Below are 17,144 nucleotides of genomic sequence, written 5' to 3'. Positions count from 1 at the left end.
ATTGTACGATTGAAGTAAATGTGGGAAGCGTTTAACAACAGCCATTTACTTCAAAGATTGTTCTCAATGTTATTCTTATTTTTGTTAATCCTGGAAGAATGCCAGAAAAAAATACATTCTCTTCAAGAATAAAAAAAAACATGACATTAGTAATTGTGAAAACAAATTAAATAAGTTGTTAGGTTAAGTCAGGGCCGGTTTTTGGCATAGGCGACATAGGCGGTTGCCTAGGGCGCCAGATTTGGGAGGGGCGCTGCGCTGGCAGCTCTGGGAGGGAAAAAAACATTTTGACTGTTTGCGCTCATCCTAATTTTTGGCCTTGATATAACAACATTCATAATTAAGTCAAGGTAACACCCTTTTCACCCCGGTTACACTTTTCATTTGCCCTGTACGATGGGCGCTGTAAGTGATGAAAGTGGGGGGTGTTGGCTTATCAGGCGCCCGCAGCTCACAGCCAAAGTGGGTGTGGGATCGAGCGAGAGAGATAAATGCAATTTATGTAAACAGATATTTCCAAGGCACTCTTTTATAATTATTGGGGTAAACAGGTTTGAAATCATTTCAATGTATACTATAGGACAGTAAACCAAAAATATCATTTAAAACTTGAGAGATACAAAAATATGCAAAAATAAATGTTAACTCGGTAAAATAAGATATGAATGAATAACAAAAATAAAATAAGTTGCATTTATTGTTCTATTGGCTATGGTAGGTTATTGGTTATGTTCACATACTTATTTGATTATTAAAATGTAAACCAATCTTTTTCATATGGGTGTTTAGAGTTGTACCCCCTAGGTCAGGTCTCTAGTAATGTGTGCTCAAAGTGCACCAGATTGAAGCATTTTACTTTAAATGTTCAAACATTTCTTCCTGGAGGGGCATACCCCCGGACCCCCCTAGAGGATGTGACGTCCACACCCCAATTCAAACATGTTCATACAATACCGAATACATTTGAAGCCTTTTTGATGTATATTACCAACATGTCAATACGTTTCTGTTTTTGTAGTATATTGGTCTTTTGTAGAGATTTTTCATTTATTCTTTATATATTCTATTGTGTATTCCTTGGGTACTTTTATCTTTTCTATTGTACGATTGAAGTAAATGTGGGAAGCGTTTAAGCCCCTGTCACACTGTCCCGAAATTGACACCCGATGGACACACGAATATGGAATTGTGAATTTCGCACGAAGATGGCCCCGAACCACACACGAAGGCAACATTTACATTACATTTAAGACATACAACTGCAATGAAAGTACCAAAAACAATTATGTTACAGTACTATGATACTGTACTGATATCTTCAGACTTTGTTCTTTACTTTATCCGTCTTTATATGTAGAAAATATTACGTTTTTCTCCGTAATGTTGTTTCCATAGCAACAACAACTTCCTGTCAACTCTCCTTCAAAATAATATATTATATCCTTTTTAGTTTCACAGAACACAAATTAGGTTATTTACATAATATGTTTACATGATTTTGTTGTGCAATAAAACAACCCGATGGACACACGATAAAGGAAATGTTCAAATTTGGCTCTGATCGTAGCAACATCGGGCCATTCGTGAGGGCATCTAAGCCATCGTATGACCGCCGGTGGAGTTTTTCAGGCTCCGGCAGCAACTTCGTGAGCGGTGGCAAAATCTTTGGCATGGCAAAAAATTGCCGAAGGACCTTGCGAAGGTTCATTTTCGTGTTGAATTCGTGTGTCAATTGTGCCCTTCGTAAGGCCATCGTGAGGGCATCTTGTTATCATCGGTGCCATCGGGCATTCGCCCCGATCAGAGTGAGGGTGAATGCACCGATGATAACACGAAGATGACACGATTTGACAAGATGCCCTCACGAGTACCTTACGAAGTTGCCGCTCACGAAGTTGCTGCCGGAGCCTGAGAAACTCCACCGGCGGTCATACGATGGCTTAGATGCCCTCACGAATGGCCCGATGTTGCTACGATCACAGCCGAATTTAAACATTTCCTTTATCGTGTGTCCATCGGGTTGTTTTATTGCACAACAAAATCATGTAAATATATTATGTAAATAACCCAATTTGTGTTCTGTGAAACTAAAAAGGATATAATATATTATTTTGAAGGACAGTTGACAGGAAGTTGTTGTTGTTATGGAAACAACATTACGGAGAAAACGTAATATTTTCTACATATAACGACGGATAAAGTAAAGAACAAAGTCTGAAGATATCAGTACAGTATCATAGTACTGTAACATAATTGTTTTTGGTACTTTCATTGCAGTTGTATGTCTTAAATGTAATGTAAATGTTGCCTTTGTGTGTGGTTCGGGGCCATCTTCGTGCGAAATTCACAATTCCATATTCGTGTGTCCATCGGGTGTCAATTTCGGGACAGTGTGACAGGGCCTTTAACAACAGCCATTTACTTCAAAGATTGTTCTCAATGTTATTCTTATTTTTGTTAATCCTGGAAGAATGCCAGAAAAAAATACATTTTCTTCAAGAATAAAAAAAAACATGACATTAGTAATTGTGAAAACAAATTAAATAAGTTGTTAGGTTAAGTCAGGGCCGGTTTTTGGCATAGGCGGTTGCCTAGGGCGCCAGATTTGGGGGGGGGCACTGCGCTGGCAGCTCTGGGAGGGAAAAAAACATTTTGACTGTTTGCGCTCATCCTAATTTTCGGACATGATGTAACAACATTCATAATTAAGTCAAGGTAACACCCTTTTCACCCCGGTTACACTTTTCATTTGCCCTGTACGATGGGCGCTGTAAGTGATGAAAGTGGGGGGTGTTGGCTTATCAGGCGCCCGCAGCTCACAGCCAAAGTGGGTGTGGGATCGAGCGAGAGAGATAAATGCAATTTATGTAAACAGATATTTCCAAGGCACTCTTTTATAATTATTGGGGTAAACAGGTTTGAAATCATTTCAATGTATACTATAGGACAGTAAACCAAAAATATCGTTTAAAACTTGAGAGATACAAAAATATGCAAAAATAAATGTTAACTAGGTAAAATAAGATATGAATGAACAACAAAAATAAATAAGTTGCATTTATTTTCTATTGGCTATGGTAGGTTATTGGTTATGTTCACATACTTATTTGATTATTAAAATGTAAACCAATCTTTTTCATATGGGTGTTTAGAGTTGTACACCCTAGGTCAGGTCTCTAGTAATGTGTGCTCAAAGTGCACCAGATTGAAGCATTTTACTTTAAATGTTCAAACATTTCTTCCCGGGGGGGCATACCCCCGGACCCCCCCTTGAGGATGTGACGTCCACACCCCAATTCAAACATGTTCATACAATACCGAATACATTTGAAGCCTTTTTGATGTATATTACCAACATGTCAATACGTTTCTGTTTTTGTAGTATATTGGTCTTTTGTAGAGATTTTTCATTTATTCTTTATATATTCTATTGTGTATTCCTTGGGTACTTTTATCTTTTCTATTGTACGATTGAAGTAAATGTGGGAAGCGTTTAACAACAGCCATTTACTTCAAAGATTGTTCTCAATGTTATTCTTATTTTTGTTAATCCTGGAAGAATGCCAGAAAAAAATACATTCTCTTCAAGAATAAAAAAAAACATGACATTAGTAATTGTGAAAACAAATTAAATAAGCTGTTAGGTTAAGTCAGGGCCGGTTTTTGGCATAGGCGACATAGGCGGTTGCCTAGGGCACCAGATTTGGGGGGGGGGCTGCGCTGGCAGCTCTGGGAGGGAAACAAACATTTTGACTGTTTGCGCTCATCCTAATTTTTGGCCTTGATATAACAACATTCATAATTAAGTCAAGGTAACACCCTTTTCACCCCGGTTACACTTTTCATTTGCCCTGTACGATGGGCGCTGTAAGTGATGAAAGTGGGGGGTGTTGGCTTATCAGGCGCCCGCAGCTCACAGCCAAAGTGGGTGTGGGATCGAGCGAGAGAGATAAATGCAATTTATGTAAACAAATATTTCCAAGGCACTCTTTTATAATTATTGGGGTAAACAGGTTTGAAATCATTTCAATGTATACTATAGGACAGTAAACCAAAAATATCGTTTAAAACTTGAGAGATACAAAAATATGCAAAAATAAATGTTAACTTGGTAAAATAAGATATGAATGAATAACAAAAATAAAATAAGTTGCATTTATTTTTCTATTGGCTATGGTAGGTTATTGGTTATGTTCACATACTTATTTGATTATTAAAATGTAAACCAATCTTTTTCATATGGGTGTTTAGAGTTGTACCCCCTAGGTCAGGTCTCTTGTAATGTGTGCTCAAAGTGCACCAGATTGAAGCATTTTACTTTAAATGTTCAAACATTTCTTCCCGGGGGGGCATACCCCCGGACCCCCCTAGAGGATGTGACGTCCACACCCCAATTCAAACATGTTCATACAATACCGAATACATTTGAAGCCTTTTTGATGTATATTACCAACATGTCAATACGTTTCTGTTTTTGTAGTATATTGGTCTTTTGTAGAGATTTTTCATTTATTCTTTATATATTCTATTGTGTATTCCTTGGGTACTTTTATCTTTTCTATTGTACGATTGAAGTAAATGTGGGAAGCGTTTAACAACAGCCATTTACTTCAAAGATTGTTCTCAATGTTATTCTTATTTTTGTTAATCCTGGAAGAATGCCAGAAAAAAATACATTCTCTTCAAGAATAAAAAAAAACATGACATTAGTAATTGTGAAAACAAATTAAATAAGCTGTTAGGTTAAGTCAGGGCCGGTTTTTGGCATAGGCGACATAGGCGATTGCCTAGGGCACCAGATTTGGGGGGGGGGCTGCGCTGGCAGCTCTGGGAGGGAAACAAACATTTTGACTGTTTGCGCTCATCCTAATTTTTGGCCTTGATATAACAACATTCATAATTAAGTCAAGGTAACACCCTTTTCACCCCAGTTACACTTTTCATTTGCCCTGTACGATGGGCGCTGTAAGTGATGAAAGTGGGGGGTGTTGGCTTATCAGGCGCCCGCAGCTCACAGCCAAAGTGGGTGTGGGATCGAGCGAGAGAGATAAATGCAATTTATGTAAACAAATATTTCCAAGGCACTCTTTTATAATTATTGGGGTAAACAGGTTTGAAATCATTTCAATGTATACTATAGGACAGTAAACCAAAAATATCATTTAAAACTTGAGAGATACAAAAATATGCAAAAATAAATGTTAACTAGGTAAAATAAGATATGAATGAACAACAAAAATAAAATAAGTTGCATTTATTTTCTATTGGCTATGGTAGGTTATTGGTTATGTTCACATACTTATTTGATTATTAAAATGTAAACCAATCTTTTTCATATGGGTGTTTTACGGCCCGTCCACACAGCGGCGTGCGTTGAAAGCTTCACCATTCAATTTGAATGGGGTGACGTCACTTTGCTGGCGTGGCTCGCTGCAAAAGTTGAGCAATGTTCAAGTTTTGAAGCCACGGCAGAAGCGTCAGCCAATCGAATCATATGACAGTACAAGCTCTAGCCAATCAAACCGCTGCTTGTATGTCAGGGGCGGGAGATTCATGTGATTAGTTGTTGGTCGAGTTTCAGACACGCCCGCCGGCAAGCTTCAACGCACGCTGTGTGTGGACGGGCCGTTAGAGTTGTACCCCCTAGATCAGGTCTCTAGTAATGTGTGCTCAAAGTGCACCAGATTGAAGCATTTTACTTTAAATGTTCAAACATTTCTTCCCGGGGGGGCATACCCCCGGACCCCCCTAGAGGATGGGATGTCCTCACCCCAATTAAAACATGCTCATATAATACTGAATACATTTGAAGCCTTTTTGATGTATATGACCTATGTCAATAAGTTTATGTTTTTGTAGTGCATTGGTCTTTTGTAGAGATTTTTTATTTATTTTTTATATATTCTATTGTTTATTCCTTGGATACTTTTATTTGTTCTACTGAACGATTTTCTGGCAGGGGGGGGGCGCCAGCTAAAATCTCGCCTAGAGCAGCAAATTGGTTATAACCGGCCCTGATGGTGTAGGAAACGGCTCCGTGTTACAAGACGGGTCGGGGGTTTGGCGGGACCACTGCACACACACACACACACACACACACACACACACACACACACACACACACACACACACACACACACACACACACACACACACACACACACACACACACACACCGCTGCAGACTCTCTGCATGAAGGAGCCACGGTGCTGCAGCTCCTGATCGGAGCAGAGACACACGTTCACTAAGCGGAAAAACTATATCCTGTCACAGAGATCTGCTATTTTACATTTTAAAGTCAACACATATCGACCCTAAATAAATTCTATATTAAGAACGAGAGATGTTTTGACATTATGGCTTAAACAAATGACAAATGAGCCAGGGCGATGACGTCAGAGCATCGTCCTATGTGCCGGGGCTGAGCCCCGGACAGCCCCGAACAGCCCCGAACAGCCCCGGCCCAATTTAACCCCTGGTTAGAGGCCCTATTTTATCAGTATGTCTGGACTGCACAGCAGTTACAATGGTCAAACTACATTAGAACAGAATTGTCCCCATTTTGTCTTTAATAGTTACTAACATTAGATATTTTAATGAGATATGGACCGCAAAACAAAAAATGTCCCTGATTTTCATTTTTGAAATTAAGTCACCGAATGCAAGTAGTCGCCTTAGCTTATTTTGTTATGAGATGTGAATTACTGTTCAATTTAGTTGATGTAATAATCATTTGGTTTCTTTTACATTAAAAAAAGGTCTTACGTTTTTTTTCGGGGGGAGGCCCTTTTTCCAGTTTAGAGCAATAGCCCCTCCAAATGTCTGTGCACGTCCCTGTTCAACACCAAATCAAATTCCTTCCCATGTGTAAACGAACCTGGCAATACACCTGTTTCTGATTCTGAAATATGTGCAATAATACTAAATTAGAAGTAGAAGAGCTGTGAAAATATGGGAAACATGTGACGACACAAAGGACAATGACAAGAGGATTAAACCGTGAATTCATCCTTATTTTGTCCTTGATTTAGTGTTTGTGATTAGCATTGCAATGTAGTTTGTTTTTGTTCTCTTTAGTTTTTTGTCTTGTTTTGTTTCTTTGAAAGCAGTAATGTTGTGTCCTTGTTTCTCTTTATAGTTTATTTTAAGTCTCTTTACAGTTCTTATGCATTTATGCATCACTTTATATTCATTCTGTGTCTCTTTGTCGTCATTTTAAGTTTATTTCTTGTCATTGTGTCTCTTTTTGTCATTTTAAGTTTATTTTTTTGTCATTTTGTCTCTTGGTCATAATATTAAGTTAATTGTTGTGTCTCCCTTTACTAATTTTAAGTAGATTTTTGTTGTCATTATGTCTCTTTGTGGTTATCTTGACCCTTATCATAGTGGTTCTGAGTCTAACATTGGTCATTTTTAAACTCTCTCTGCAGCGTTGAACCTTTGTTAACCCACACAGATTTCTTAAACTCATTCCAGTAACGAGTAAAAGGGAGTCGAACATCTATCCTCAGTTCCTGTTTTTCAGATGTTTTGAAACCTTTTCACAATGAAATTACAAAACCAACATAATTAAATAAAAGCGGTTTTATTCCTGTGAAGAGCATAGTATAAAACCAATTGGTCAATTGGATTAAATAACACCTTATAAAACATTTAGAAACAGGTCAAAATTATTTACTATTATAATTGTTATTTTTGTGTAATTGTATTATTATTCAAGTCTTTGTGTCTCTTTGTATTCTTGTTGTGTCTCTTTTAAAACCTGTTCTACACCGCCCCCCGATACCGGGGGAAAAACGCGTCATCTGCAGGAAACAGCGTCCGAGGGCATCTTAATATTTAATAAACTATGAATGTTTTATATCCATGTAATGGGAAGAAACTCAGCTAATTGATCTTTTTTTTCCTTTTTTTCAAAAAAACCCACAATGCTAACGCTCAGCCTCTGAATTAGCAGCACAATTAATGCATTACTGCACAGAAACTCACTCATAACACCCTTATTACTTATCTTAACTGCACATCTAACATTTCGACTAGCATCGTGAGATGACACAGAATCGATAGGTACTACATACATTATCACTCTATGATAAGAATTCGCGAAGGAGTTTTTTTTGCTAAACCTCTCTAAAAAGGTCACATGTCACTTGTTTTGCATCAATCTTGATACAGGGTACTTATTATATCTTTTACTTTGGATTCCTAAAGCTTTTAGCCTACCTTACCATCATCCAAGGCTAGTTTTCACTATAAGTAACAAATATCTTTTGGACGGACACTATAATTTACAGTTTTTTACTATGTTCAATCTTGAATTTTCTTTAAAATAAAAAACATCTATATTGATTCTGACTTTTCTACATCCAACTCACAGGTTTATCATTACTTTGAGAACAAAGATGATTAATTTAACCCTTTTAGAAGGGAAGATATGGTCATTTGTTCTGGGAATGTCATTTTCGAGCCTGAGACCTGAAAAACAGGCTCAGGGCTCAACAGGTTAAAATCATTTTGTAGTCGTGCTGTGTCTCTTTGAAGTCCTTTTGTTTGGTTTTCTGTCTCTAGTGACCGTAGTTAATTTTTTTGTCTCTATTATTTTCTCTTTGTTGTTTATTAATGTGTGTTTTTTGCAGTCATTTTGTGTCTCTTTGTAGTTTATTGTGCTGCTCTCTTTGTAGTTTATTTTTTCTCTTTATAATTGATTTTGTGTCTCTGTAGTAATTTTTTTCAAACACAATGTTTATGATAATGCTGTAACTCCTATGTACGTTGTCCGTTCGGCCTGAGACACATACGTGACACGTCGACGTGCGGACAACAACCTGCGGAGCGTCGAAGACCCGCTCAATGCTGCTTGCAGCTTTAATTCAAGTATTATTATTTAATTTGAATAATTTAAGAAATGAGTCTTGAAATTAATAAAAAGTAATCCCACCCTACTCTCAAGATTTAGAAGACTTCACTTACAGGATTTCAGTCAAATAATCAGATGATCAATGCTATACTGTTTTATTATTGAATATATATGTGGCTTCTAAGAGTTAATTGTCTGCTTTTTAATATCATACATTTTCTAATATGGTTTAACCTGGGGCTCTTCCACAGAGTGAGAGCTTTGGCTTGTACGCTCTGTACAGCAAGAACAAACCACTGTCAGACGCCCTGATCCTGCACCGCCGCCATGACATCTTCAAGGTCAGTTTCTGCCCTATTTTTCTCGAATGTCCAATAAAATGACCAATTGTATGAAGAATCCAACAGCAGGTTAAATTCTTAATGAATTGAAGTAGATTGAGCCTTGTTTAACAACATCTAAACTTCATCAAAATCTCCTGCAGAATAATTTAAAGGTCTCCTATTATACTATTTGTAGGCATATATTATAGGTCTCAGATATATAAAAAACATGTCTATGAAGTGTTTCGCTCAAAATACCAAACAGATCACCCATTCTAGCAATGCCTCACATATCCCTCTATTTCAGCCCTGTTAGAGAAATGCTGATTCTGGGTCCGTAGCTTACAGCGTTAGCTCTGAGTGTTAGCGATGCTTGCATATAACTTCCAAAACGTGTCGCGCAATGTTTCTGATACAGCCACGTTTCTAATAGGGCCGTGGGTGTAAAGCCAGCCCACATTTCCGATATTACATAATGACCACAGCAATTCTGGATCAGCTCGGTTGTACCCCCGTTTTTTTCAGAGATGTGGGTAAGGAGGAAAAGAGAGATGGGTTTGTTTTTGCGAGTCTCCTGACACACCGGGGACAAATATTTATGTATAAAAGACATCAAAAAGTGCATTTTGCATGATAGGGGACCTTTAAGTCTCATTTATTATATTTCATGTTTGCTTCCCCCAAACCCGGGCATGTGTGCATTCATTTAAGGCATTTTTCTGTAGTCCTGTGCTTAAACCCTAATTGTAATAGGTAATACATTTCATCACACCCTGGGAGTGTTATTGCCATGCTTCACAGATGTACACTCACACTTTGTTTCCCCCTGCAGAAGAAGCAGCAGGAGCTGGGGGACATGATGGACCTGTCCTCCTACCTGCTGAGGCCCATCCAGAGGATCAGCAAGTACAGCCTCCTGCTGCAGGACATGCTGGCTCTGTCTGGCTCACACAGGCCCAAAGACATGATCCAGGACTCACTGCTCGCTTCCAGCATGTGCCCACAGAGTGTGAGCGGCCCGGGTTCATATGTGCCTGATCAGATGAGCAGGGAGAGGGAGCGAGAGAGAGCTGAGATCCAGGCTGCTGCAGATCTGGTCCGCTTTCAAATGCGTCATGGCAACGATTTGCTCACCATGGACGCCATCCAGGACTGTGATGTAAGATAATACAATGAAATATAACATACTTGAAACACAGCAGTTCAATACAAATGTTTTCTTTTCTGCTCTGCTGTACATTTCTCTGCGCTATCAGGTGAATTTAAAGGAGCAGGGCCAGCTGATTCGCCAGGATGAGTTCAATGTTTTCTTCCGGAAGAAGAAATGTGTCCGCCGCATCTTTCTATTTGAAGATCTCATCCTCTTCAGCAAAACTAAGAAGACAGTTATTGGCAACGATGTTTATGTCTACAAGCAGTCATTCAAGGTCAGCACACATCCTGTTTTATCAAAATGCTTGATATTCAACCTCATTTTGATATGCACTACTACATTCTACTTCCTTGGTTTTTTGTTAGTTTTGGTGCAAAGCTTCCTAGTGAAGCAGTATTATCCAACCACACTTGATTATTTTTACCAATGTATTTTCTGTGTTTTCTCTCCCAGACTAGCGACATTGGGATGACTCACAACTCCAGTGTGAGTGGTTTGTGTTTTGAGATCTGGTTCCGCAGGAGGAAAAGTGGGGACACCTACACCCTGAAGGCCCCCAGCATGGAGGTGAAGAAAGCCTGGACCACCGACCTGGAGAGGATTCTGTGGGATCAGGCCGCCCACAGCAGAGGTAGTAGCTACAACATACACTGTATCTTATTTAAATAGTACTTAGCTTAGCACAGTTTACTAAGTGCTGCGCAGGTTAAAACAAACAAATTTCATATGTTTCAGATTTGCGTTTGCAGGAGAGGGTTTTCATGGGAATGGGCCGCAAACCTTTTATGGACATTCAACCCAGCGATGCTGCCATCTGTGATCGATCCGTCAGCTGCGCCCTGCCTGGGAGAAGTAAGAAGCTGCACACACAAACATTTATTTTTAGAAAGCTTCAGAATATTTTTGACTAAAGAGAGAACATTTTGCAACTTTAACAAGTTCAATCCTACTTATTTCATAATACACACTCAATCTACAGGTTTCAATATATTTCATCATTTATGTTATTTATCGTGCAATATAATATTTCAGCTATATTCATTTCTTTTGAATTGCCAAAACTGTTGTCTGGATAGTACTTAGAGTACCAGACTCTAGTATATCAGCATTTGGATGGATTCCCAACATTTGCTTTAGTGTCACCATTGGGTTCACATGCATGTTTTTAGTGAAACATCTCAACTGCCAGCTTGATTGTCATAAAATGTAATGCAAACAATTATGTTCCCCTCAGGATGAATTGTAATACCTTTGTTGATACCCTGACGTATCATCTAGCCCCATCATCAGGTCAACATTTAAATTTGATTTATGGCCAAATACCTGCAAAACTAATGAAATTCCCATCTGCCTCAGCTGTGCTAATAAGCAAATGTTAGCATGCTAACGTTGCTAAACTAAAATGATGAACATGGTAAACATTATACTTCCTAAACATTAGCATGTTAACATTTTGAGCATGTTAGCATTTCACTTTAAGCTCTTGCATAGCTGTATATTCTGTGGATATTGAGTCGTGTTTACCTTTAAAATGTTTTGAGATTTCATTTGTTTTTACTTTTACATTTTGTTGTTATGTTTACCTAAAAAAACAGTAACTAACTGACCCACCCCATTGTTTTCTCATTGATGACATCCATCCATGTGTGTCATCAGTCCCTGTGGCGTGTTATTCACACAGGGGCTTAGAGTATCCACGACCTCACTCCATTGGCTCTGGCAGCACCGCTTCCACGACTATAAGCCAATCATCTTCCTCCTCTGGACGGGGCTCGCTACCCCCAGCTGGTTATCCCGGGAACCAATCACAGGGAGCGGAGACCGGTCTTTCTGTCTACTCTTCCCCTGAGGCTGTGACTGAAAATGAAATCAACAATCTTCACCTTCGTCAGTATCATCTTCATCGTAACTGTGAACAATGGAAAAGCAATCACCTACTAAGTACGTTTTGTTTTGTTTTTTGATAACAGAAGGGTCTGTTGGAAGCTGATTTCTTGGCTCAATAACTATCTGAATGAATAAACATAATCTGATTGTTTTTTAAAGTACCTGTTTCTGCTTCAGTGGACAGCACCTCATCATCTGGAGAACACATCAACGTCTTCAGCAGCTCGGACCGCAGCTGCGTGTCTGCCATTAATGCAGAGGTAGTGGACGACTCCTCCTCCGTTGTATCCCAGAGTTCAGTACACCACCCACAACTTTGCCGGACCCCCAGCCTGAGGGGAGACAGCTCACCAGCGATTACAAGAAAGAAACCAGGTGTCGCCCCCAAACCTCCACATCTGGCTAATGCTCAGCTACAGGTGAAGGAGTAACAAGATGAAGAAGACCTTCTGAATTGATGTGTGAGCTGAAGACAATGGGTCGAATATCAAAGTATTCTCAATCACATGTTGCTTCTCTAATGAATCAGAGTCAGAAACAGGTTTATTGCCAAGTCGGTTAACACATACGGGGAATTTCCCTTGAAAAACAATTAAAACTATTATACGTTAAGATATAGAAAAGTATTAACATAAAATCTGGATATACTAAAAAACATGCAGAATACTATTGCAAAGTACTTAGAATAATACGATAAAATAAAAAAGAATATGTGCAGTGTTGTTATGGAAAGTGGACGAGATGTAGCTTGTGTACAAATTGTGCAGGACTGGCAATAATTAAATGAAATAAATAAAAACATGAAATAGTTTGCAAAGTGTGCATTAATTTCAGAGTGGCTGAAGGCAATGAAGGAGGTTTTGAAAGGGTCCAAATATGTGTCAAGAATTCAGCATAAATACTACAATATGCTACTGAGAAGACAAACAACGTATAACAGATATAGTATTATTAACCAAGACATCATGAGGCTTGTTTTTTTAACATCTTATTATATTGAAGTATAAAAAGTAATATTTGATATCTTGCATTGCAGGAGGATGACATTACAATTGGAAAATCGACGGAAGTCTAACCCTGGATTCCCTGCAAAAGGTAAAAATGTTCTTAAATTAACATGCATTTAAAGTGAAAGTATAGGAAAATAAAACAGATCCAAGTTTTACTATTCTTAATTTCCACTTTGAAAAGTTAAACATAGTTACTAGTATTTACATTAAAGGGAATTTATTCATATTAATTGCTAGAATTATTAATATTTTAAAAGTCGAATTCAATCATCCAGCCATCTTAGATAACCTTGCTTAGCATCAAATGTATTGTTATTATTATTGTTTTGTTGTTGTTTTCATCAATATTCTCTGTAGCAATATCAAATTGTGCCTTGAATATTGTTGCAGATTGTCGGTGTTCTGAAGCTGCTCCGTCCTGTTGGAGAGCCTCCAGCTGCCCTGCAGAGTGAACACACACATTTCATGCTCCACAGTCACGCGGCTGCCAGCTTTGTCTGGTCACAAGGTTTTTAGTTTTCAGTGATTTATTGAACCAACTGAGGTTTGGTTTGCTGATATCACATGGCAGTCATTTACAGGTGGTTGTCTCATGTGTCTTATATCACAGTCTAAAATTACCACACACGAAAAGATGATGTAGTTGAAATATTGGTCATGAGGTGCACACACACACACATACACACACACCATGTTGTGGGATCTTCTGTGCTATACAGCCAACAACTATTAACAGCAGGGATCATAGAGCGTTGTCTTTATTATCTTCTAGAAATGGCACAATGCTGGTTCACAAACAGAGAACCAGCATCACCACACATGAGGGAGACCCTTTCAGGTGTATTGCCAGAGCACTGCTTGAGAAACAGCTGTATAACATAATTCTCCTGACAGCTGGACTACATTGTTTTGGTTACAGGATCATGAGGGGAACTTAATGGAGTCCAACTGCTGAGCTATCCCCTGGCAATAGGCCCAGCACTCGCTGCAGATACAGAACTTAACTGATTACCATAAATGGAGAAGGATTCAATATGCAGAATCTAAATGGATGTTATATGTAGAAATAATATATATATATATATATATATATATATATATATATATATTAGGGCTGTCAAACGATTACAATTTTTAATCAGATTAATCACAGCTTAAAAATTAATTAATCATGATTAATCACCATTCGAACTATTTTCCAAAATATGCCATTTATTTATGTATATTGTTGTGGGAATGGAAAGAAGGCGGGTATATCCATTTAACATACAGTATCTATGTTTATTATAACATTTTCTGCGTGTCAAAATGAAAGACAACCCACACACCTATCAATCATCAAACCGTGGGGTCTTATTTCATTACGTGTTGATTTCTATCAACGGGGGAGTACTTCAGGAAAGTCGACAGAGGGGGGGGCGGCGGCTCGTGGAGTACTTCTTGACCACAGAGTGTGAACGTTGTGATCAGCTGTTTTAGCACAGTTCTCCAGTGAAGGGGGGGAGTCTCCCTCCGCAGCCGGTTGGCGTAGTTTTGACACAATTCCGTTGTACAGACCGACGTTAACAGCAGCCCTGTCTGTGCACACGGAGACCGACTCTGTCGTCCGGTGATCTAACCGCCTTCTGGAAAAGCTTCACAAGTACGTCGGTACGCAAATGCGCTTTGTGACACAAGTGACGGTACGCATTTCAGATTACACACATAACCTGCGTACCAGTTATGTGCACCCCTGTACTACAGCAAAAGTATTCTCCGTCGGGACTTCCTGCAACAACACCACGCCGTTATCAAAGATGTTCTATTGAGAAGACGATCACTACGTGACAAAAGTTTTCAAAACCGTGGCTACTTAAATCAATCTTACTAACTGCTGTCTGTGCAATTTACTCCGCGCGAGTTGGCAGACTTTATTTTGCTTACTTTAACATCATTTTTCATGGTGGGGCTAAGCCATTTCTTGGTATGGGTGTAGCCTACCCCAGCCATACCCTGGCGCTGCCACTGGTGGCACGTATGGGGCGGGCCATTCTGCACATGCGTTAAATGCGTTAAATATTTTAACGCAATTAATTCAAAAAATTAATTGCCGCCGTTAACGCGATAATTTTGACAGCACTAATATATATATATATATATATATAGGGATATTTGTTTTCTCCTACAGTTAAAGGTTTCCTGTTTATTTATGTACTACTGCTGTGTTTTAAACAAATGTTTGTATCAGGTTTGTATCTGTCTGGCTCTGAGATTCTTACAGTAGTCCTGTATTCAAAGAATTATTTGAAGGGACAGACCACTTGCTCATGTGCTTTCACATCTGGATTTGAACTACTTTGAAATAATTTAGCATACACACTCAGACACACACATTATGACTACAAGCTTTAACGTGCATGCTGAGGTACCACTTACTGTCTTTAAGGGTCCACGTATGCTTACATTTCCCATTTCCCAGCTACATCCTCAAGTAAATGACCATTACAGAAAGTTATTCTCATATGATTTCTGTTTCTTAATGAGTTATTAATGAAGGTCTGTGATTTTTATTGTACAGTATACAAGTGACAGGATCGTAAAAAAACTGAGGTCATAATGTTGTCCTCTGGTTATTTTAATTTCAAAGCCACTATCTTTTTAAAACATGGCAGATTCATGTTTTTTTATTTCTTACTAGCTTTCTTTCTTTCATTTATTTTTTTCATTGTTTCAATATTCAAATGTGGGGTCAGTACGGTTGTTGTTTTCTTTCTTTCTTCTTGTGTTTTTATTTTAAGATCACATTGTGTGGTTTCTCGCCTCTGGACTCTGACCAGACAGACTGCCGTAACATGAGGATGTCATCCGACAGCTTCACTTCCTTATTCCACAGACACATAATTCCTTAAAGACTGTAGACACTTGTTGCAATCTGTTTCATTTCCCTAGACGCAGATTTTATTTTGGTGCTAAAGCAGTTGAAATGTCTTTCAGCTCTTTCTTTTGTGTGTCAGGGAGATTTCTCTCGCATTTTGCAGACACATTTGATTAAATATAGGCTCTCATAGTCTAATAAACAATGTTTTACCTTTTTAAATGTGCATTTAATCAGGAAACAGCACATTGAGGCTTTGGTTTCATTATCTATAGCATGCTTCAGTAACTGAACATTTTAAAAGTGAAAGACTCACCATGTGATCTGAGAAAAGTGTGTGCCTTGCATAAGAAAAAAACGACTACAATCAGTTGCATTCAAGTTTTAACTGTATGATGTGTAAATTCCTGTGTTACATTATATAATGTCATGTATCAGTTGTTGGAACATTGTGTTAATGTTGAATCATTATACCAATTCACAGTATGTTGCAGCTCCAAAGAATGACATCAATAATTTATGAAAAAATGTTATTGTTGTTATTATTATTGTTTATATTTATTTTACAGAAATAAAATTACTATGGTCTATCTGGCACATGTACATGTGTTTAGTGTTTTATATTTTTTATAATGCATAATTATGTATTATGTATGTGGCTGGAATTATTTTTAGTGTGCATTACTCATTATTTGATTTGATTCTGGTAACGTTTTTAAGCTTCTGTTCCCAAAGAAGAATCACAATAGCCTTAAAGGTGGGGTAGGTCATTTATTTCAGAAACACTTTTTGTTATATTCCATGGAATGCTCTTAACATCCCGATAGCAATGAATATATTAAATGCTTTGACAATAAATGCATAAAATAAATGTCATCTGTGGAAGCCGTAGTACTGTGTGTTGGAGGAGGGGCTCGGTAAGGAAGTGGCAGATTTTTTCCGGTTGTGTATTTTCAAATTATAGCGCACTCGAGCTGGTTTCTCCAAAATTACCTACCCCACCTTTAAGGCCTTGGTCGAATAAATAAAAGAGAGAAAATATTTGTTTAAGTCTAAAAA

General features: G+C 38.3%; 1 protein-coding gene across 1 annotated transcript in view; it reads left to right on the top strand.

Moving 5' to 3' along the window:
* LOC117542047 overlaps positions 1–14,344 on the top strand; it is a 53,613-nt gene extending 39,269 nt beyond the window's left edge. Inside the window, exons 17-25 of the mRNA XM_034209505.1 lie at positions 9,110–9,199; positions 10,014–10,340; positions 10,438–10,608; positions 10,788–10,965; positions 11,070–11,186; positions 11,991–12,275; positions 12,381–12,640; positions 13,258–13,316; positions 13,622–14,344. Of these exons, the coding sequence (XP_034065396.1) occupies positions 9,110–9,199; positions 10,014–10,340; positions 10,438–10,608; positions 10,788–10,965; positions 11,070–11,186; positions 11,991–12,275; positions 12,381–12,640; positions 13,258–13,296 (1,467 nt within the window). The 3' untranslated portion in view covers positions 13,297–13,316; positions 13,622–14,344. The remainder of the gene's footprint in view (positions 1–9,109; positions 9,200–10,013; positions 10,341–10,437; positions 10,609–10,787; positions 10,966–11,069; positions 11,187–11,990; positions 12,276–12,380; positions 12,641–13,257; positions 13,317–13,621) is intronic.
* Positions 14,345–17,144: the final 2,800 nt, after the last annotated feature.

This window comes from Gymnodraco acuticeps, unplaced genomic scaffold (assembly GCF_902827175.1).
Source record: "Gymnodraco acuticeps unplaced genomic scaffold, fGymAcu1.1, whole genome shotgun sequence".
Classification (NCBI taxonomy): domain Eukaryota; kingdom Metazoa; phylum Chordata; class Actinopteri; order Perciformes; family Bathydraconidae; genus Gymnodraco; species Gymnodraco acuticeps.
The sequence above is the reverse complement of the archived record's forward strand: the minus strand, read 5'-3'. Positions and strand labels throughout refer to the sequence as shown.